A 24956-nucleotide genomic window follows, 5' to 3' on the forward strand; every position below is an offset into this window, starting at 1 on the left:
TCATTGTCCATTATCTATTTATGTATTACGGTTAGCATCTAACTACAGTGGCGTGTTCACTGTGAGAAAAGTTAGGAATTAAATTATATCATTGTAATTTTATTTTTTTAGGTAACCTATCTCTTTTATATTAAAATTGTAATTATGAATTAGTTAGTATAGGTACCTTCTTCCTTGCAAAACCAAAATTACACGGAGTGATAAGAAATACGTATGTTTGGGCCTAGTAAAAATTAACTTTTCCAAAAAAATAAAAAATTACGAATATACTATACTACAAGTTCGTGAGCATACAAACTTAATTTTGAAATTCGTATGACAATCCTCTCCTCGTAAAATGACACAAAATTAAAAATACACGGAAACATCCAAGCCTCTATTGATTTTTAAAATTAATTTATTCGAAATTTTTTTTTGTGAATATAAAGTACGTCGTTTACTCATTTGCTTAAACATGCATGTAAACCTTGTTTTCAAATTCACCTTACACTCCTTTCCCCGTAGAATCAAAATCACGTTAAATGCAAACAAATATTTGTTAAATATATATCACATTAGTCCAGGATATTGAACATGGCGACTAGATTACGATTGTCTGACGGTGCAGGGAAAACGCACCTTATTAACGTTTATATTATACACAGCACATTAGCATAGACTAAGATACAGAATTTACCCATCTACAACATGTAACATAGTTATAACTTATAAGCACAGAATATGATGTATTTATAACTTATATCTTAGTCCGTGGTTATAAAATATAAGCTATACTAAGAATTTAACTCCTAAAGACCTGCTATTTACGTATTTGGTTCTACCCCAGAAATTCACTGAAGTGTATAATTACTTATAAGATAACATTCCCTCCCAATGAAAATTCTTGGACACATCATTGTAAAACTGATTAATAAGAATAATTAAGTTCAAATTTCAGTAATTTATCATACATTATTATTAAGCGATTATAAATTATCCATATAAAAAATATGTTATAAACTTATAACCTTATAACAGATAAATAGTAATGAAGTAGCTATAAATATCACCTAAAGTTTATGGCAATACAAAATATTATTCACATGTGGCTTATTAAAAGTGATATTATTATCACGTTCGACAATGAACACGAATTTCAGGGTATGCCTACAATATTTTTGGATGCTTTTTGTTATGAATCTATCATCTATTTTTAAGGACATTTTAATTTAAATTTATAATTTGTTCTTTTGTAACATCTATAGTTGTTATATCATAAATCCCGCATGCACACGCCCATGATTGTTGTACTTAGTAGTTAGTACTGTGTCTATTTTCTGGTATCGATCAACAACTGACATTATTATTAAAATATTAACTATGGTTTTTATACATACAAATATCAATGTTATATTTTCGATTTATAGACCTGAAAAATAACTCATACGTATCACATCGTGTGCTGCCGATTGCAGAATAAATAAAATTCATTAGTAAGGCAGAATTCAACCATATTGAGTTTATTAATTATCTTTCCCATGAACGCAGAATAGGTTCCCAAGTAAATTGAATACCTATCTATGCACGCAGTTAATTTAGACATAATATGATTTTTCAAAGTAGTGAATAACATAGCACGCGTGCAGGTTACCAGCTATATTAAATTATGTTTCTAGTGATTTCAATCTGTAAAAAAAAAAAAATCATTCTAAAACAATAGGCGCTTTAAAATCTTGTGAGAAAAAAACAATGTACTATTATTTAAAATTATGACGTTTTTATCATTTGTATAATATAATACCTATAATTGCTATCTTATCAGCCATCGAGTTTTTTTTCTTTTTATAATAGCTTTTTACCGTTTATACATTTGTATGAATGTTGTCGCACTATAATAATATTTTTTATCATAATATCTATATATGTATACCTACATAGTATATTAATCCTATTGGATTTATGCTAAATACAATAATACACTCGATTTCGCGTAGGGTGGTCCATTGCATTTAAGTTCTCAGTTTCTCACCAGACTCTATACGCGATGGTTTTTTTGAAATATTATTATACTTTATAATAACTTAAAATAATTTATTGCGAGAAACTTTCAAGATTTTTTAATTTTAGACGTCTGTCCGTGCCTAACTTTTTTTACTTATTCATGATATTAAAATAATATACAGTTTAATAACAATGTATATAGATTATAGGTACACTAACACTATACACTTTATACAAAAATTGTTTAGGCCACACTGCTATAGAAAAATTACCAGGTTGATCGTAATTTAATTAGTTATTACTTTATTGGTTTATTACTATTTTTTAGCTGCATTAAGAAATTTTCCTTTTATAGTTAACATGTCATAAGTAATGCTAACAACATATTGTATGAGGTTTTTTTTAAACATATACATATTACACACATAGGTGGGTCGAGTACATTAAATTTATCTCCTGTATGAATAAAAAAAAATAGAATATACATAAGAGATTTGTTACATAAATCGATGATGCTTGAAGTGCTATAAAAGTATATAAAATATTCTAAATTTATATCGACTGTTAATACGGTGCATTTTTTTTTTTTGTATACTTTAAACATTTGGTAGTACCTATATCCACCGGTTAAATTTAATTTGCGTAAAATTAAAGTATTTATGTTTAATGTATCTATTAAGTCGTGGATTGTAAATAATTTATGATGGCCTGCAGTGGATTTACTTAGACTGGTTCTAAGAAATGATGTAAAATCTAAAAAAAGATTTTTGCATTTAATGTATTTTTATAGTGATCATAGTTTATAATAACCGTTTTACAATGAAGTCGTATATTTAATAATTCGTTTTCGAAAGTTAGTCATAAATAATCATGGTTTCAAATTATTTTTATACTTTTTATACATTTTATCGCATGTATAATATTGGATTGTTAAATGATAAATTTACTAAAATTGCATAGGTATTTTATACTATTTAAACTAGAGCTTAATGTTTAAACAATTCGTATACCGGTTAGGTTAGGTTACGGTAGCGTATACGGTTGCTGCCATACGCGTATTAAATTATCGATGTGTTCTTTGTAATTTTTCCAATTTCCCGTCGTCCATTATTAAGAACCAATTTAATTTGGTTTTTATATTTTGGTGAAATACCATCCATACATAATATAACCGTATAGAATAAAATATATAAGTCTACACAGATTCCATCAGTTGGGTGTAACCGAAGCAGTGATGTCGATCGTCGATAGATTATTCGTTTATGACCCGTATGTCCGCATTGTTATAAATTGCCAAAATAGTCGTTTTAAAAATTATTATTGTCCAATAATTTTACTATAGCACAACTTATTATATTACTCAAGTGATTTTCGTTCAATTTAACTAAATAAAATAACCTACATTTTGTTTACAGCTTTATGATAAAAAAAAAAATGTTAACCGATTCATCATAAACGACAAACTTTACATATTAATTAACGATTTTAAAATTATTATTGTAATTAAGTATTAACAATTATGCCATCTGTCAGTATTGTAGGTCTGTAAATTAAATAAAAATCGTTATTCCTTAGAATATCATAATGTATAGATTTAAAATTTTTTCAAATCGCTGGTAATTAATTGAAAAACCAACGGGCATATAAATTATAATTTATATGTGTTATATAATTATGTTAGGTACTTATAATAATTGAGAAATATAATTGATTTTGTTGTGATTGACTCGTGTCATCGCGTGCTACTACAGAAAATGCTGGTACTTGTGCAGATAATTAATTTTTGTTTTTCTTAAAATTTAAATTGATTACCTATAGGTTCTTAAAATATAGATTGAGTGGCGATGGTGTAGTAAGATGATAATATTATTACCTATTTGGTTTAAACAAGTCTATATCAGTCTTACAGTTAAAATGAAACAACTTTACATAATTGCAAATAATATATTATAAAGATTTATGTATCTATCAATTAAGCATTCTTGCGAATTTGGGTCTATAATGTAACATATAAGTGAATAGTGATATTAATTATAGTAAAAAATTACGATGTCGTCTAATTTTTTTATAAATATTGTTTTGAACTTAATTTATAAAATATACAGTACTTAAATGTCATTCATATTCATATAAATTATTATATTATATATGACTGTATAATATTATTATATTTGGTTAAACTTGAAACATTGTACTACCATAGATTTAAGATTATAATTATACACATATATTTAATCTATAGGGTTAGGTTAGGTTATATAGTAGATAGATGATAACTTTAAAGGTCGAAATCAAATCTGAAATCCAAGTTGTTGTAATGGATTGGCCGTCGGGATGGATAATCATTTTCTTCATTGTTCTCAAGCTTTATTAAAATGTCAAAACGTTTTACTCGCTAACAAAGTTCAGTAAGTTCCCCATATCTCACGATAAGATCGTACCTATCTGCAGCCTCCCACCCATAACTTACAAGTACAATATTCTATCGAACTGTGTAGTACTGCATGCCACACAGAGTTTTTGTAGGCTCCGAATAGTGTGTAATATTATGTGGATCGTGTTTCGCGTCTGGGCTGGGTGCAGGTGGGGAGTAGAGATCCGATCGTGTAATTTATTCGATTAGTGTCGGTATTATTATTATTATTGTAATAATATTTTCGGTGAGACTACCTGCCCATACCTGTCGTGGCTCCTACCTGCCCATACTTGTCGGCCAGGCGGACACGCGGTCGTCGGTTTGGTTCGGGCCCCGTCGCCGGACGCCGAACCGAAATCATCTGCTGGCCCGGCCGGTACCGCCGCCGCCGCAGCTGCACGCGCCACGCACCGCTAACGGCAGCAGTAGTGTACACCGGTCGTTGTCGTCGTTGTAGTTGTTCTTGCAGCAGTATTAGTGTTGAACGTGCGCCCGTACCGAGTGCCGGTTACTCGTCTGCGTATCTGTCCGTTGCCAAATAACGAAAAACGACCCCTTCAAATATCGTTTGATTATTGCCGTGATTCGCAGTAATTCTGGTTGTTTGTCGCGTGGAGACCGAGCCGGTCGGGCCCGGGTAGCATTCGATCGATAACACCGTTTCCAGTTCCACAACAGTGCGGCGTCGGCCATGCGTTTGATGCCGTTGCGCGATTTATAGTGTTGGCGGTGGACGATCATCCCTCTCGTACAGTTTAAATAATTAATTATTTAACATTTAATTGAACCGTTTCGTAGTTCCGTCGCGGTTTATTACCGTTTTCGTTTCTCGCAGTAGCAACCGGCCGTCCGGAAGCTAAAATGACCCGCAGTCTTTGGTTGTTCGCGGTCGTCCTGTGCCTAGCGCAGACGGCAATCGCCAGCGCGCCTTCTTCGTGTTACCGGACTTCCAACTACTTCCGAACGCATTTCAACGACACCAGCTACGTATTGGAACAACCAGCTGTGTCAAGTAAGTGTTCAAGTGCTTTGTGTCGGATTTTGCATAGAAAATGTTCTTATCAATAATACATTAGCTATTTATTATGTTATTGTCACGTTCGTCGCAAATCACAGTCAGCTAGCGCACCCTGTGATATACATTGAATAATCTACGAGAGTTGAGTGTGATATAATGTAGGGATAGTTAGTGACTGCGATGAAGATTTCATCTAAGAAAAAAATTAGTACAGGGGTGGCTGTGTCCCTCTCCTAACCGGTGATAACTTCTCATGCCACTATTGTCACTGTATGTTATATACCCTGTTATATACGTACATCATGCCGGGCACGTGCCTGTTTATATCGATTCGTCATTTGCCGCGGAATAAAATTAACTCCTTTGATGCTGCCAAATGTGCCGTCGGATGGGATAAGGGTGGTTGTGTGTAATATTTTTAAAGGGTGACAGTATATTGCGCATTTCCGGCCCCTCTACATATCCATGCGAGCGAGCGTGCGTGTGTGTGCTTGTTTTTCCTTTCTCCCCCTCTTTCTGTAGCGCTCTATATTTTCGGACGTTTGCACCACCGACTTCTAAATCGATTCGATCGACAACTCAAACGCTAGGTCGTTTCGAACGAGCGTTGATGTTCATTTTTTTCACGTATATAATAAATAATAGTATTGTACGGTTCATCTAACTAGTTAAGTTTAGATAAAAATAATGTTATATTTACGCGTCCTTGCCATAAATGCTTGATATTACGTGTTGCATATCTGATGCATATCAGTTTTGCAGACAATTTTCGAAAGGTCAATTCAATATCAAATATTAATATCATGTTTTCGTAAGTGTAATAATATGACGTCGGAAAACGCGTGTATACACGTTCTGATGCATCTATATACAGAGCAATATCCGATTAAACTCTATTCACCGATAGTTTTGCTCATATTACCGGTCAACCTAAGATTTGTACTTTTTCTAAATATTCAACTTAGGAATTTAATGAATTTCTAATTGATGAATGCCAACTAAGGATAATCGATTTATAGATTGATAAAATTAAGTAAAAAACGGTCAATATCACTCATAGTCATTTTCGGAAAAAGTTTTTGGTCTTTTAAAATTGATAATTTCATTTATATTTCAAAATACACGAATAAGTGTTGTACCGTATTGTACAATGTTCAATCTTATCATGTATGTAAAAATAAATCATTCGTATAATAATTGTAAACTTCAATAATAATTGTAATAAATATTGATTTAAATAACTATTATTTTTTATCTATATTGTTAAAAACAAATTATCTGAAAATTGTTGTTATATTTAATGTTTATATTTTTTAAATAGGTACATACTTTTTGCTGACTTTATGTATAATATTTTTTTACTTAATTTTATAATCACATTTGAGATCAAAACATTTTATTATTTTTCGAGTAAACAACTTTTAAGTTTTTAATAAAATCTTTAAATTTATTACGTGTAGCCGTGTAGGTTATATTTAACTTTCGCACTAATTTTGACGCCTGTTTATGCTTAGATATGTATTATAATACATTTCATTGCGTGTAAACAGTCTGATTTAAAATTTATTTAATGGCAATATGTATGTTATAAATGATTAGACTAAAAAAAATTTAACAAAAATTTATCATTTTTAAATTTCAATATGATTAGCTAATATTTAGTTTACTTAAAAGGATGTCAGAGCATTATTTGTTTTCTCTACCGTCACATACCAAATTTGTATTAAACAGGGCAAACTTTATACTGTATTATTAACTTTAATATTAGAGCTAATTAATATATTTTCAAACTTGAAGTTAAAAATATGATCTGTGTTTGTACATTAGATATTTAAATATTTTACGATGTTTCAATTTTTAGTGAAGTATTATTCTATTTAAGTACCTATTCAAAATTCAATTTTTCAAATTACAATTTTACAAAGCATACCGATACCGCTACATTAAATTAAATTTGTTTATAATTTACGCATAATACATATAGGTTATTATATCTAAAAAAAACATAAACCATCGATGGTCGCGATATTACAATTGTGATCTCAATTGCCATGGTACCTATATTTAAGCGCCCACGAATTGGAATTGAATAACCAGGGCTCGGATTTATATGTATTTATGAAACCAAAATATGTATTTACGTTAGTAAATTATGTACATAAATATGTGCTAAAAAATCAAAATATGTATTTTATTAATATGATTTATTTATTAATATTTAATTATATAATATAGCCATATCAGTTTCTAATGAAACAAATTATATTTTAAATAGTAAAATAGTTTAAAAAAAGTGTTACAAATTATAAAATAAAAATAAAAAAAGCTAAAAAATAATAAAAATTTTAATTATCTTGATTACAATTTATGATAATAGCTATTTTGAAATTTTGAAATTTAAAAAATCTTCGATTTGGTCGTAAAATTGCCTTATACTGACTAAATGATTTTTAGGCTTCTACTGATGTTAGTGGACTGTATTGCATTTTGACTATGTCTGAAGGAGTAAGTTACATCTACCGTAGATTAAGTTCAATAATTGGTATTATTTTGTTACTATGTTGTACTTTTGGAAATTTGGGAAATTGTTTGTATTGAAAAATACAACCGTACATAATTAATAATTATTAAAAAAATCGTAAATGAACAAATTGTCAAAATATGTAGGAAAAAATGGAATTAATGAAAAATATGTAAAATAAAATATAGTTAATTTCATCGGAAATCTCTTGAAACAAATTTATCACTCACTTAAATTAATTTATCAAGTCGCAGTAAAAATATGTATTTACATATAAATCCGAGCCCTATTAATAATTAATCATAGGTACGAAATCGATATTGTAATAATACAAAATAATACATATTTAGGTATATGGAAACGACGTGAATAGATTCAGCTGGTATAATTCTCTTATAATAGTATAAATATTTTGTATTGTTTATAAATAATATGTAAATGGTATATTATGCCAACGTAGCTACATCATACTATCGAGAATTTAGCACTGCTGAAAAAATGTAAGTTAAAAAAATAAAAGAACTAAAATACGATTAAAAAACGGCTTAGGTATTTATACTGTGTATTTTTTTATTTCATTAACGATAATTTTTTTTTACCGTTCTTATCTGCTGCTGCTTCTTCCAACCACCACTGGTTTTCCTGTGTAAACAATGCGTCTTCATTGAGGTATGTCGGGAACGAAACGATTTGTGTGGAATGTCTTCGTCTCCCGAATATATTGGCCGTAAACCGTTGTATCAGACGGACTAATAGAACAGAAAAGGGTTGTCTCCGAAATAGCAATATAACTATAACCAAAAAACGGGAGATAACCAAATTATGGAGTTTATCTGAATACACAATACACACACGTACATAAGGTACACCGCATACTATAAATGCACTCGTATTTTTATTGTATAGGTACCTATAGTGCCTATACATACGTTGTAAAATAAAAATTTTTGTTTTTATAAAATAAATAAAAGTATGTACTGTAAAACTATATAACGCGCGCAGAAGGTATTATAAATCAACAATGACGAAAATGACTGAATACATTTTAATGAACAATAAATGATGAGAATAACATGTTATTACACCGGTTATTACTTATTACTTATTAGAGTCATGATAATATACATTGCCATACTGTAATATTTTATGAGGATCTTTTTTATTTAAAAAAGAAAAAAGTTAAAACCCTTTTAATTAGATTGTTATAAAACAGTATTGATATATTTTGATAACATTGTTTTTATGTGTATAAACCTTATAAAAACAGTTTTAAAATATAAATTATACAATGATACCACTTCATTAAAATTTGTAAAATTTGGCATTTATTATTCTATTGCAATTGTAGTCAGTTTTCTTAGTATTTTATAAGATAAAATATTTTTTTAAATTATAGTTTTTGATAATTTTGTGCATATAGGGATCATGATACATAATGATAATACGGTAGTCGCTTTCGTAATAGTTTGATAGTTACTTTAGTTTATGGGATTAGATTTAGTATTTTTTGTGCATGGACCTGGCTTAAAAAACCTACTTAAGTTATTAATTTAGTATAGTTTTTTATTATATTACTAAAAATTCTGAATATATATATTCTTAAATCATACATAATTTATAATAGTAACGATTCCATAGTTATTGAAATCGTCTAAATTATAATTCAGGAAATTTAAAATGTTTAACAGCTTTTCATTTTTTATTATCAGTTACTGTTCGAAGTACACCAATGTTATGCGAATATTTTATGTTATCACATTCTATATGAAATTACATTAATCATTATAATGCATTTATGTATCAATGATAAACCCTTGCCAGCTGTTTTAACTTTATTTTTAGTTTTATTTGGAATCATCATTGCTATAATAATCATATTGCCTTTTTATTACGTTTATGTATGATTCATATAAATTGTAATTCCTATTATACTTGTGGATTTACTTAAATTCAAATGAATACAAATTAAAATCAAAATTATGTTCCTAGTAAAATACAAAGATAATACTTGAGATTATTCTTAATAATTACAATATATAAACATGTAAACACATATTATTTTATTTAAGTATTTAAATTGCTATTCTTATAAACCCTATAGGGTAATTTCAAGTATTTTTTTTTTTGAATGTATGCAACAAGTGTCTGAATAATAATAATACATTTGACTCTTTTACGAACACACAAATTAACGCTTCTGAATAAAAGCAATTCTTATCCACTTTATAAAAAATGACTAAATAAACAAAAGTATAGGACTCTTTTGTCTGCCCTTTTTAACTTAAAAATAATTTGTGTAATTAATTTATTTCGCATAAAAGCATTTATAAAGCATTTTTTTTATAAAACTTAACATAGGGATGGCATATAATATTTCAAAAACCATACATTAACTCGTTAAATTTAAAATTTTTGACGAATAAATTTAGATATAAATGTATAAATTATTGATTAATCATGTTTATATATGTAAACACTATTGAAAATTATTTTTTTAATTGTATTAAAATAATTATATTGTCAAACGAAGCGAAACGTTAGTAAATATACTTAAAATAGTTATAATACTTAAAATTAACTGGTATATCATATTTTATTTTCATTAAATTGACATTTCATATTCTTTACTAAACATTCAAATAAAATAATTAAAACATATTAATTATAAAAATAAATTACAATTCTATTTTTAAATGTGGTTTTAGGTATTATAATGTAGTCTATATTTCTGTACTCCTGAACAGCGATCGACTGTGCCTGGAACTATATCGCGTATCTAACAAATATTTACCTATTAATATAAAATGCTGAATCAAAAATACAATTTCCTAGTAATTACCTACTTTAACTTTAAATATATCAAGTATAAGAATCTTATTATTCATTCTTATAAACAAAAAAAAATATATTCATAGTCATATTTACATCTATGATATAATAAAGACATAATATTGTAATAACAGTTGTCTATTAATGGTCTGCTGGTTTAATAAAAATTAATAATTATTCATTACAAATTTTCTATGAGTTCGTACCTAGTCTGAACCTATAGATAAGATGAATTATGATTGAATGATGCCCGTGCTTTAACTTGTCGTCGATAATCATAATATAATTATATACACCTTCAAATATAAAACTAATGTAATTACAAATGTTAAATGAAGAGTAATATGTCTCCCTTTCTCAACTTTTGATATAATTAACGCTAAGGATTGTACATAATACACACACACACACACACACACACACATATATATATATATATAGAGAGAGAGAGATATCCTATGATGAGAACAATCGTTTTTATTATGTTCTCCGTCGTCAGATCCAACTGGAATTTTTAACACACAATTTTTTTTTATTATGATTATTTCATACACCGACTCACTTCAGGGCAAAGTGAAAATCGTCGCAATTACCACTAAAAGCCATGTACACGATTTTTTTTTTTAAATGTTTTTTTTTATACCCATTTTAGTTGATTGGCCATTTTGACACGTCATCGTGAAATTACACACGGATAAAACGCGCAATAATAACCGTAATGACGGAATGTTTTCTCGTGTATACGTTATAATATTATATAGGTACGTTTACGCGTTGAAGGGTCGCATTATAGACTGCTGCAGCAGCTAAGAGCTGTTTAATGGAACGGACGCTTGTGGCCGTACAGTCACGTTCTCTCTACCTATATATTATATATAATATATATAAACTTATACATAAAAAAACATAATGTATATACGCATGTATTATAAATCTTTTATTTCATGTATAAGACGTGTCTCTTACGCGCGAGTAGTGGTTTTCCGGTGTCAACAAATAAATAAAATAATAAAATCGTCTTCGTCTCTGTGCCTAATATTATTTAACTAATATTATATTTTATACACATTATATACGTTTTTCGGGTTTTCCGTGAGTCCGAATAGAACTGCAGCCGGTCCATCATCGGTACCTACATCGTGCCGGTCGTTATCTGGCGCATCAGAGATCGTATAATACCGTATAGATCGTACGTGTACGCGACAGTCGTTTCGTACACGTCGGATCTACCGACACGTTTACCCGCCTTGGACATTGTACACCATCATAATATACGATGTTGTGATGGTTCGTGTGCCGAAGATAAGCTATAGACTCCGCCAGGTCCACGACAGCGTCTAGGCCGCGCTACAAGATGACAAATAATAAATGTATAACATTATACCCTGCAGTGGCGTCACGTTCATATTTTAGATGGATGGATAATTTTGTTTAGGTTTAAAATTCTTCTATCATTATTGAATAAGTACTGCGTATGTTGACTTTAACTCGGTGTGATAAATTAGAAATGTGATATATTTTATTGATTTAGGTACTTTATTAGAGTTAGCGCATAATATAAATGTAGGTAACAAAATGCTGTATTGTTGTATATAAAAGGAGAACTGCGAAAATAATATTATACTGTATGTGTATAAGTTCTATTTATTAATTTATTATTGAAAGTATTATAGATTAATTTATAATGTTGATTGATATTGTAAAATAAATTTATAAAAAATTTATAATTTTATATGTGGGTAGCTTACAAATAAAATATTTTCGTGAAGCCACTGATTATGATGCCCATCTACATATTATTATATATATATATATATATATGTGGCAAAGTCATCACACCGCGTAACTGTCGGACGATTTAAAAAGAAAAATTACATGATACCGTCACATGTTTATCTTTCTGGTCTGTTTCTCACAAAACGTCTCTGCGGGACAACAACGTTTTCTCAATGTGTGAATTGTTGCGTGCAAATCTCGAGATCTCGACTCGTGCGTATACGTAAATGGTTTCGTGATTCATTTTTTGTTTCTTCATTTCTGTCGTCATTAAAACTGGCGCAGAGTTTTATGTGTTCATCAGCAACGTCATATGTACAATAATATCTCGTTCGCTGTCGCCAGAATCCATCGACTGTAGGTATATATATTTAAGTACCTATACAATATACATATTATATTATATACGTATAGGTCATATTACGATACGAACGATGTACGAGTAATCCGGTTATCTACTGAAAAATAATTTTAAATTGGAGCGCTTTGTCTCCGAGCGTATTATTATTATTATTATTATTTATATGTGCCGTTTAGTGACAGTAAAAAATGAAATTGTGTTGCAGCAAAAGATTTTTAGATATCATATTTGTAAACAGTGCGCATGGCGTTGAATAATAATGCTGGATTACCAAACAATTTATTATCTTCTGTAACGTATTTACGTCCCTGTTGCTATAACTTATCCACTACTATAGGTACGCATATACCTATTATGTATATAGTTGAATGAGAACTAGAGTGCTTTCTTTTTAAAACCGTTTACCATTTTGTTGCGAGATAAGATGTGATTTACCCATGTTTTTGGGTGAACAAATCATACTGGTCATTGTACATATTTATATTTCGTTAAACAAATTTGTTCGTATAGTATTTTTTTTTTATCGTTATTCGTTATCAAGTCGTGTATCTCATACCTCATGTTTTGCCTCTTTTTTTCCGTTATCGTATGATTGCCGAGTCCAATTGATCGTTGATATATTGAATCTCGAACCCGATACAATATGTTATATACTAAAATGCGCTCTAGGAGATTCAAGATCCCCTCTCCAGAAAGAAAGGATTTACGTCCAAAAATATATTCACCACCGGAAACACATTCTTCCGGTCACACTCCCGCAGTTCGTCCTGTGGTCCAACGTTTATTCGTTCCCTGAATCCACAATAGGAATTTCGGCTCCACCCCGTTCTCACTATTTTTGGGCGTGCCACAAAATACAATCAGCATATTAATAATAAATACCGCATTAATGGCCGAGGTTATTGAAGGTCCGGTAATATAATATACTCATCACGAGTGCAAGCTGAAAAGACGGACATCGTCGTAATGGATATATACACGCGCGTATATATAATAAATACACGTTATTTTTCTTCTCTTCTTTCTCTTCCTTGTGTTTGAACACCGTACATACAGCCGCGTGGATACTGGACAGGTATATATATATATGTGTGTGTGTGTGTGTGTGTGTGTGTGTGTGTGTGTGTGTGTGTGTGTGTGTACACGCGGACCATGGGAGTCCGTTCTGAATACCAAATCTCTTCCTTTCTCAGTTTATGTCTGTGTATTTCTCTATCTTTATCACTCTATCTCTCTCATCGTGGATACGCATTGACCGTAATGGTGAATTACGGGCCGACATATTGAATGAGATTTTTCAGTGGTATTCATTAGCCGCCGTTATTATATCATATATACTGTATATAGAACGATCAAGTGTGACGAGAAGTGATCATCGCATCCGTTGGCCCACGTCCACCTACATGGTTATAATGCTATATATCAAGCTTACATTGATTCTGAGTGCAGTTTTTTCATGGAATATGATATATAAAACAAGTTCAATCACATTGTTGGAATAATCTTGACAATTTTAACACGTCAATTGTGACGAATGAAAAATGATAATCAATCGCGTGTTTATTTAAGATCCGTCATTGTTGTATAGAACATAATATTATTGTATAGGTATCTACATATGCATGATTTAAAATAAGTGTAATATCTATTACAATTATAATATATCTATAGTTCAACGCTATTTTATAGTATATACAGATTATAAAGACGTTTGAACGTAAAGGAAAGCTATACAGTATATTATATTATATTTATTGAAAATAATGTTTGATTACGTTGGAAGTGAGCTATCATCAAATACAGAGTTAGTATAGTCATCACAATTATTATTTCTATATGTACGCGTAAGACGAAAGAATTTTTTAAGTTTGGGACTTAAGCGGAACAATATAGCAAACCGTTAGCGTAGCTTAAAAGACATGCGGAAAATTGTGAAGTGCTCTTTTGAACATTTCCCTAGACAGCAGTATAATATGGTCTATCATATTTCTTCAAAACATAATGCACACACACACATAAGCGCCACCAGCTCGCACAGTGAATAAGCAGCCCGTTGTGAATTCGTCTGGCTGCAGGAAAAGGAATACATAATAATATATACTGTTAAAAATATCATAATATATGTATAATAAACAGTTTGTTTTGTACAACATGATTTATATAGATATATACTGAAAATCATTGTACGCGCAATATAGTAATATAGACAGTATATTATATGATCTATTACGGCGTATACGTCACAGGTTTTATCTCGTGGGGTGGTCGGCGGCGGAGGTCGTATCAAGACCTAAAGATAAATTCTTCGGGACCATAAAAAAAAAATAAATAATTAGCTCGTAAACCTCAATTACTGCGTGTTCATTGATCACACTGCGTTCGGTCTGTATATTATATATATATATACACATATAATACATCTATGTGTGATTTTTATCCTCCCGCGTGTCCGCGCCATGACCCCTCTCCGGCTCTTCGCCTTCGGCATCTGCATCATTTACCGCACATATTGTCTAGTCATCCCGAGCTGGCCGTCTATACACTATACAGGTATATAGGCATACGCTTCGCGTACACAAATAATCTTTTGTTCCCATAACTGCATTTAAACACAATGCTCGGCGGCTCGTCTTTCTCACTCGGCGTGCGTGGACGAACTGCAGCGCCGCCGCTCCGGTTCCCGTAGTACTAGTAGTAGGTATATTATATAATACTATTATATATAGTATGTATATAATATAGACTGCAGTGCATATATTTGATATATGTATAGTAGTAGAAGATGCTGTGTGTGTATGTGATTTTGTATGTATATATATGGGCACCTATATGTTCCCCGGGCTCCAGAGATTAAATCATTACACCATCATTACATATTTGAAAACATTAACCGTAACAAATGACAATGGCGCGGGCATCCTATGGAATTTGACCGAGAAAACGGTGGGAAAGTCATTGGAATGGTTTTTTTTCCGTATTTATTTTAATTCGTTTATTGTTAGCTAGGTATACTCTTCATTATTTCGGTTTTTTCTTTTTTGTTCTCCTTTCAAACGATGTTTATAGGGTGGTCCTGACACGCGTCCCATTATACACATATTATATACGTTCGTATTACTATTATTATATAGTACGCTGTATAATTACATGTCTGTGGTAAATGCACAAAATCGAGAGTTTTGTTATATTACATCGATTCACCTGCAGTATTTCCAAACTCGATTTATGTTTATTGCGCTATCCTGTTCTGAGCAAAATAATATTAAAATACCGCAAGTTCCGTGTGTAACGGACATCGCGACAAGGTCTCCTCTGTTGTATTATACAGGTGGTTATAAATCACTAGAACATTTCTATACACCCAATCATACCCGCTAGTGATTTCCTTAAATCGTACTGATAATAATCGTGTTTCTAAGAAACGTGTGTGAATATTGCTCTATAAAATGTAAGCCTCATACAACCACTGCGGATTTTTTATTTCGCTGCAATTTCGGTCAGTCAATCAAACAAAATATTAAATATCAATTCTATCAATATATACGCCGATGACAACATATTTATAATATTCATATTATATTATTGCGTGTATATAATTTGACTATCGATTATTATTTACTATTCGAGTGTTTATAATACCGTTTAAAGAAAAACAACATATTTTCATAAAAACATGTACCCAAGTACCTATTATTATTGAATTTGTTTTTCTGTTACTTACAGTGTATAGTATACATATTATAATATACGTAGGTATTCGTTTGTCAACTGTGTATATTATACAATACATAATGCATGCGTTTTCCATTCAGGTGGACACTAGTCAAAATTGTCACGGTCCACATGATTTGAAAAGTACCTTAGCTATATTCAATGGCCGCATCGAATCATAATCGCGGGGACACATTAGTGATACATGGCAGTTTTCTGTTAAGGAAAAGAACTCGAGAGAAAAATTATAAACAGCGGCGTTTAAAACATTATCCGCGATGGTTAAGATCCCGATGATGCGGGTTCACTCCAGTTGAAAAACACCTTTATTATCCCACATAATATAGCATTCCTCTGGGGCCACCTGGACACGTCATTGGACCGAAAGAGAGGGTGGTCTCCAAGAATTTCCCCGTAATATTCATCAGCTGCAGCCGAACCTAAGCCGATTGGTCACGTGCGTACTACCGCGATTCCGTGGCTAATTGCACCGGTCTCCTCCGGGGTGTATGGCGGGATTGAAACATCACGCCGCTGTCGACGGAACACCATGCACACATACATACACACACGCGCAAACACCCGGTATATAAAAATCGTCATGTGTGGTAAAAACCGGATTTGGCCGGTTCATGTATTTAGAACTTAAAAGAAGAAGAAAACGAAGAAGAATATTTAAGTAGAAAAAGAAATAAACACGCGTTTAACACCACTCCATTGGTGTACTTATATATATATATAAATTTGTTGTGAGCCGGATTGGTATTGATAATGGTCGTGTTAATGGACATATTATTTGTCGTCGTGTTCTTATCGGTCGCGACAAATTATTACTCCCTGCGGTCGTGGGGTTGACATGAGTCATATAAAGGTGCTATATATATATATTTATGTTTTAAAATTAATGAGAAACGAATCTGTCGAGACACGTGATCTGCTGAAGACCAAGTCGGTCACCGCAGCAGCTGCGGAATACCTATATATTATATGTTTATTCATAATAGCCAATTGATACTTTAAATACTTTCTTTTCATCGTACATTGTAATGTTATTATATCATTGATATAACATCTTATTTAAATGTAAATATTTTAAAATTTGAATAATTTTATTAAATAATAAACTAAAATATAATTTTTGCATTTTAAGCATTCGAGTATTTTGGTTATACACATTTTTTAATATTTAAATTTTATAAATTATTACTATATTATAATTTGGATTGTTTTTCATTTATAGTTAAGGTTATTTTTAACAGAGCTTCTATAGTAAGTTTACCTAATAGTTTTAAGTATATTGGATTCCTTCAAATCAAGCGTGGGCTAAAAAGTTATTTGTGAGTAAAAACGCACCCTTTATCGTGTATACAAAATATAAAAGCTCGTTAAAACTTTGAAAAGCTTCAAATGCTTCAATAGGTCCCTTATTCCTTATATTCGTGTATAACGTGTATATATATATTAGTGTTAATTATTGGCATAGTTTTAGGGGAATGTGTTGAAAACAAGTCAGTATTAAGTCTTTACATTGTGCATTCACGTGGATCCATTATGCGCGTAAAGTACGACGAAATAATGTGCTGTGTGAACATGTTTGTGTGCAAACACAGGGTTCTGTGCAAAGTTAACACGTTCAAAACTTTCATCAACAACTAATTTTGGCATATTTACTGTGTATATTTGATTCAATATCGTATATGTACGATATACCCGCTTAGTATTAACATTTGTAGTGCGAATTGTGTTTTCTGCCACTGCGAAAGATTTATTATGATTATACGTTAATATTAAACTACTGCGTGTGTATATATATATTATATATTATTAAAATATTATGTATTAATTATAACAAAACCTGTTTTTAAAATTGAAATTATCAAAACGATTTTAAAATTCATCACTGTAATAATAATAATAATAAATAAACGTCCATGTATTAATTACAAAATGTTGTAGGTATTAGAATTTTTCACAGTTTAATTATTGAGAGCAAAACGTTTTTTTTTCTTGTTTAAAATTGTTATTATAGTATTATACCTGTATTCGATATAACCATATTGGCCTCACTATATAGATTTACACAATTACGCCATATGTAAATTTAAAATGCAAACGACCTCACTTTTTAGAATCGAAAATTCGTACTCGACACTCGGTGTTTGCTGATGGTGCTAAAATAAAACCAAAAACAATGCTCAGCATAATATATACGATATAACTGCAATCTATTATATCCCATTATTTCCATATTTTCCGACGTGCGGATTTCCATCACTCTCGTTATTCGGAGCGGTTAAATACGACAATTAATCAACTAATATATATAACACGCGCGGAAACTGAACCGAAGTCAAGTCTTAGTATAATACAATATTATGCGTATGACGTACAATACATCATTTGCCATCGCCCTTGGTAGCCTCATTATTCTAGTCCAGAGCGGCAATAATATAGTAATAATAAAACAGAGTTCGGTCATAAAGCCATATTTTTTATTTCCTCGTTTTTCTTCTTTTTTACTTAATTTCTTTTATTTACTAATTGCTCACATCAAACAGTTCACGTTGTATATATTATATTACTATACTTTATTGATTAGGCGCGTTCGCCTACGCTTCAGGTTAATAATATAATACTATACAAGTAATATCGTTTACTCGACTCTCTCTCCCATACCGCCGATACGATCTATCGGCTACCATCGACGGAGACGTGGGCGTCGGGATTCCTATTTTTTCTTCTTCTTAAGAAAGAATCAAAGAATGTGGTGTAATGTACGATGAATCTTATAAACTTATTTTCATAAACACCACTGCTATTATTAATGTATGATAATGTGGTTCGTTTCTTTAATTTCATGTGGTATTTAAATTTATGCAATGAATTTCTAATACAATTAAAACGATTCGTATTTATCGATTAGTTATAATTATGCACTATTAGTATTCCTCCTGTACACACACTAAATGAATACCAAATACAAAGAAACTAATATAATAAGCAATATTATTAGTGTCTATATTCGTGTTAGACTATAGTTCTGTAGTTCAGTACGTATAAAATATCGACACTAATTATTTGAGTTGATATATTCAAACGGCGAAGGGTCGTACAAAATTATTCTGGTCTCCTTGAACTGTCGTCTTAGTAGATATTAATTGTACATTATAAATTGTATTTTATCGTGTGATTCACTATTTAAATATTTTCGGCGAGAGACTTTGTACCATATTATCTGATAACTATAACATAAACAAAAATAGTATAGTAAATAATTGGTATAGACCAATAATTGATATTTTATCGTATGCTGCTTATTATCCGGTGTGGGTTTTGCTTATAATTCATGCGTATGTATATATCATATATTGTGTATTTTTTTTCGCAAAGATCCTCCGCTGGCGATAATTTCGTCTGTTTGGTGTTACGCTATGACGCAATAAAATATATAGTGTTGAGAAACATGTAGGTAGCGTGTGTATACATTAACTCCGGTCGCAGAAAATTAAGTATATACGTATAATATATTATATAAAAAAATGTAAATCTTGTTCGAAAAAGTAAAGCCCGCGCATTCGATCATTACACATCTGCGCCGACATCCGATATGGCATAGTCGGCTAAAAAAAACTAATTCATCCGTACGCCTTTAATCGGTTTATAAAAAAGCTGCACCGTGCATATATAATATATTTTAATGTCCGCGGTATTCAAATAATATACAAGGCAATAATCGTATTAAAAATATTATAATTACATTTCAATACACTGCACATATACGTACATATATATTATATGAGTATAGTGTGTACAAACAAATTTAAACGTAATACGATTGTCCAAACTCGTCGATTTTTGTATTTATGTATTTATTTACCTATTCTACTTGCAACTGTCACGTATAATATAATTAGCGATTACTTTTTCATCGGCATTTGCACGTTTAGCTTAATTTTTTTAATGTCGTTGCTGTATTGTAAAAAAAAATTAAATATTGTCAGAAGTAGTAGAATTAAAACGTATGGACGATGATGATAAACGTGTTCGGTCCAAACATAATAGGTATTTTAAATGAAATAAAATAATAATAGTAATAAACCCCGTTGAAGCCCATCGTGTACATACAATATACATTATATTATAAATGTTATAATAATAATAATAATAATAATGTATATTAATATTATTTAATATACTCCTCGATGTTGTAGTGTCTGCGCGTGAGAACGGTGTAATATATAATACAGCTGTATACTGGAATAGCGCCAACCGCGCGTGCATTATTATTATGTAGTAAACGCGTGTTAATGATTGTCAAAAATACGTAGGTTTTTTTATAAGTCTCGTAAAATGTTAACATTTCAAGTGTAAAATTATAAGATCGAAATAAACCGAACCTCGGATTTTCGCGACATAATTTATTAGTTACATCGCACGTGTATTTATATTATATTATTCAAACGATTAGTGGTGGCCTGCGACGTGTTACACTGCAGTTGACGTCGTCAACAAAGACGCATACGTATGTTGTATTTTATGGGTATATCGCCGTGTTTGGCACGACTCGCAGCTGTGGCCACACTATATAATATTATAATTTTAACGTTTGTTACATATAAATTAATATACTATTACATTTTAAATATTATTTAAATGTATAATGCATTAAAATGCATTTGCCCCTTAAAGATATATACTTATGTACTTTTTAAAATTAATAATCTATATTATTTACCTATTTATATAAATTATAGTTCACTTGACAATCAATTTATAATACGAGTGTTTTGTTTTTTAATTGGACTTATTAATTATATAACTGCGAATACATTATACAATGTTATTGAATTTAAGTAGTTAATTAAACTGTTATGCTCATAAGCCTTATTTTCATATTTATTAGCTTGTTTAAAACTAATTTATCTATAGATTCGTTTAATATGGCGAAATGCTAGTACAGAAATCACCTGGCTGGTGAAACTGTTAATTCTTTATAATTTTAGAAATTATGGATTCTTTTAAACATTTTTTTCTTGAGACATATTCATATAGGTACCTCTACAGCTTTTTTTATCATTGTATTTTTAGAGTTATTTTATAGTAGTACGTTGTCTGAATAACCTCCTCGTGATTTCGTTTTAAACTATATCAAAAAATTGATAATATTATAATGTTTATAGTCAGTTTAGTGGCGCGGCCATACAACTGATCGGACAATGACACAATGCACACTCACACGCACATGTATATGTGTATAATAATACAAGATGTATATTATAATACTCGATAAAAAAAAATATTGTTAAATGGATAAAAATCCGATTCAGTCGTGTTTCGATTGCATTTGTGTCGACGATTCGTCGCGCGTCCGTTATGACGCGATGCGACGTCTTTTCAATGTTCTATCACGCTGGGCATGCTGTATGCTTATGCATTATTAATATATTAGCATTTACCACATCGTCGTATGGAAAATACATAACATTACATAAGTATGCGCTGCGAGTTCTGGTCCGAAAATTGCTATTTTTGATAGGCTCTCGTCATTATTCACGCGTAACAAAACAACGATCCGGCCGATGTAGGGTTTTCGACCGGAGTGATTTTATACTATTGCTCGGGCGATCGTTTTAATTTTTTCAGTGTTATCTCTACATGGTCGTTTACATAATATTTTATTATTATGTTACGATGATGATAGCGGCAACCGTCACGAATAAAGTAGGTACTCATCGTATATGGACGCAATACTACAAGTATATAGGTACTCGATATAATAATACATATTTGTTTTTGGTGAAATGTGTGCGTTTGTTTTTTTGTCGCCACTATACAAAGCACTGAGCGGCACGTTTTTTGAAGTGTTGTGTTTACTTCGAAAAACTCAAGAGTTGTGTCCTATCGCCGTAGCCATCAAGTACCTATACCCAAAAACATCAATGCAAGGTTATCCTAAGTATTATATATATTATATTTTATATTTTAACGTCGTTGGGATGTATTCCTTTTCTCCATACGGCGGACGGTATACAATAATAATATATTATACCCCTTATGTATTATCCGAGTTGTCCTCGTGTCATTTCTCTCTCGCGCCATCCGTGAGCCGTTGTTTTCTAGATATATAATATATAGTAGGTATATTTATTGTATGTTTACAATACACAACGTCCCCTCCCCTGATTCTTCTCTCGGCCGTCACCAATTATTGATCTTCGCGGATCCTGCAATGAAGCGTATTATTTATACTATTTCTATAAAAGGTACCTTGGGTTTATATTATTATTATATTACAATAAATCGGTGTATACACTTTAAGTTATCCCCAATTGGTCTACCTCTTTCTTTTTCAATGTACCTATTACGATATTATATTTGTAAAAAAATTCAAATTTATATACTCGCGCACTTACGTAGATATAAAATATTATGTTTTATTTATCGTATATACTCATAAATGAGTCATTTCAAAACTCAACTACGGATTTAATCCCCACATTACAAAACCACAAGATATTTATTGAAACCATTAGTTGCAGCATTTATAATTATAACTGTAAGTTATTTACAATCTCGCCGCATGTTGTATATCTCAAGAGATGTACAATATCGGATGTTTGAATAGGATATTCGTTTCTGCCTACGTTCTTTCTTAAAAATAAATTTGCGATCACATCAGCAAATCATAATCTTTTTTTTTGTCGGTTACTGAATACCGTAATATGACGAATTTATTTATTTCAAATAACGATGTAACTACTACTATAATTATATTTTTTTAAATAGTATCATGTCAATGTGATCTTAAATTCCATTACGAATATATTATGGTCATTGAGCTCTAAATTTCAACGAAATTTTTGTTCATACAAATACCGCAATATTATTAAAATAAATAGTAACAAAGCAATACATTTTCACGATTTTCAGTGTTATTATAGCTGATTAAAACGCACTGTACATTGGAAATATTTTATCTAAAATGGAAGATGAAGATAAACGATTGTAAAATATGTCTTAGACCCGGCAACAGTTCAATAGTTGTATTACTTGTATTTTGATATTAAAGGGATGTTCTACGGATAATAGTCTTATACGAGTAATAATCCCTCTTTAAAATAATACATTGTTATTTTCGAACACAAATAAAAACACTGTGGTACAAGTGAACAAATTTAGGCATTAGTGAAAAAAAAATAATACTTTAGACTGATCCTATTGTTATAATCTGGTTTTGTATTATTCGACACAGGTATCCTGATCTCAGCATGGATGGATAACCCTGTTATTATTCGTACAAAGACCCAAATTCCATAGTTTCTACCGAACATAATATACTATTGATATCTTGTCGAAGTGTTATAACATGTCCACTCACTATTCGTATGTACGTGTTTGAAACAATTACAATTATACAATAATATTATACTTAATATATTATGTTGTATTCAATTAATCTTGCTATTACCAGCAGCTATTGTTCATCGACTGTCGTTGATCATTCTTCTTCTCCGATCTTTTGTGTTTTCATTAATTCCATTACTATACTTACAACGTCTACATTGGCTGGTATCGTCAAGACCGCGTACAATCGTACAAATTATATAATAAATATTAATTATTGTCATACATAGGTACTATCTATGTATAATATAATAAGTAATAACTAATGAGTTAATTTTATAATTACTTTTTTTTTATAACGCACCGTATTTATCCTAGCATTGAATATTAACTTGTGTACAGCATAAAAAGCATTTGACCACAAACATGAACTAAGATTAATCTTAGTTCATGACTACAAGCGACACTATCAAACTCCGTTTATCAAGAAATAACATAACAAAAAAAATGTTATACAATATGTATATTGTATACATAATATTATTGTTGTATCGACGTGTAAGTACAACTATAGTACAAGTATGCTCGCCGTTTATCACCATAACGATCCCGGATCGGTTGTCCATGACACCCTGTGAGTTCCTGTCTGCGGGGTGTATATATGATGACAGCTGCTGGTATGTAGGACATAAGTACCTATATACTTCCTCCACCATGATATGAAACAATTGTAGGGTCACCGGAGACATATGATAGGGAACGAAGATTGCAAAATACGGGATGGTATGAGATTTCTGCGTTTTGGGCGTATGCATATCGTGTGACATATTACACACACACACACACATATATATATGGGCACACACAGTTGTAATGACACATTTTAAACAACGTCTGTCAGTGAATATACATATAGCGTATAAGCGCGCTAGCACGTGCTCGAAATAAAAATCTCAAAACACTTCAACGGTGGCGGTATATCGATTATTCTTATTTTGTA

General features: G+C 30.8%; 1 protein-coding gene across 1 annotated transcript in view; it reads left to right on the forward strand.

Moving 5' to 3' along the window:
• The first annotated feature begins 4811 nt into the window (after positions 1-4811).
• Positions 4812-24956, forward strand: part of LOC113548871 (glypican-6-like) — a 53843-nt gene continuing 33698 nt past the window's right edge. The window contains exon 1 of the mRNA XM_026949958.1: positions 4812-5408. Within this exon, the coding sequence (XP_026805759.1) occupies positions 5258-5408 (151 nt within the window). The 5' untranslated portion in view covers positions 4812-5257. The remainder of the gene's footprint in view (positions 5409-24956) is intronic.

The sequence above is a fragment of the Rhopalosiphum maidis genome, chromosome 1 (genome assembly GCF_003676215.2).
Source record: "Rhopalosiphum maidis isolate BTI-1 chromosome 1, ASM367621v3, whole genome shotgun sequence".
In the NCBI taxonomy this organism is placed as follows: domain Eukaryota; kingdom Metazoa; phylum Arthropoda; class Insecta; order Hemiptera; family Aphididae; genus Rhopalosiphum; species Rhopalosiphum maidis.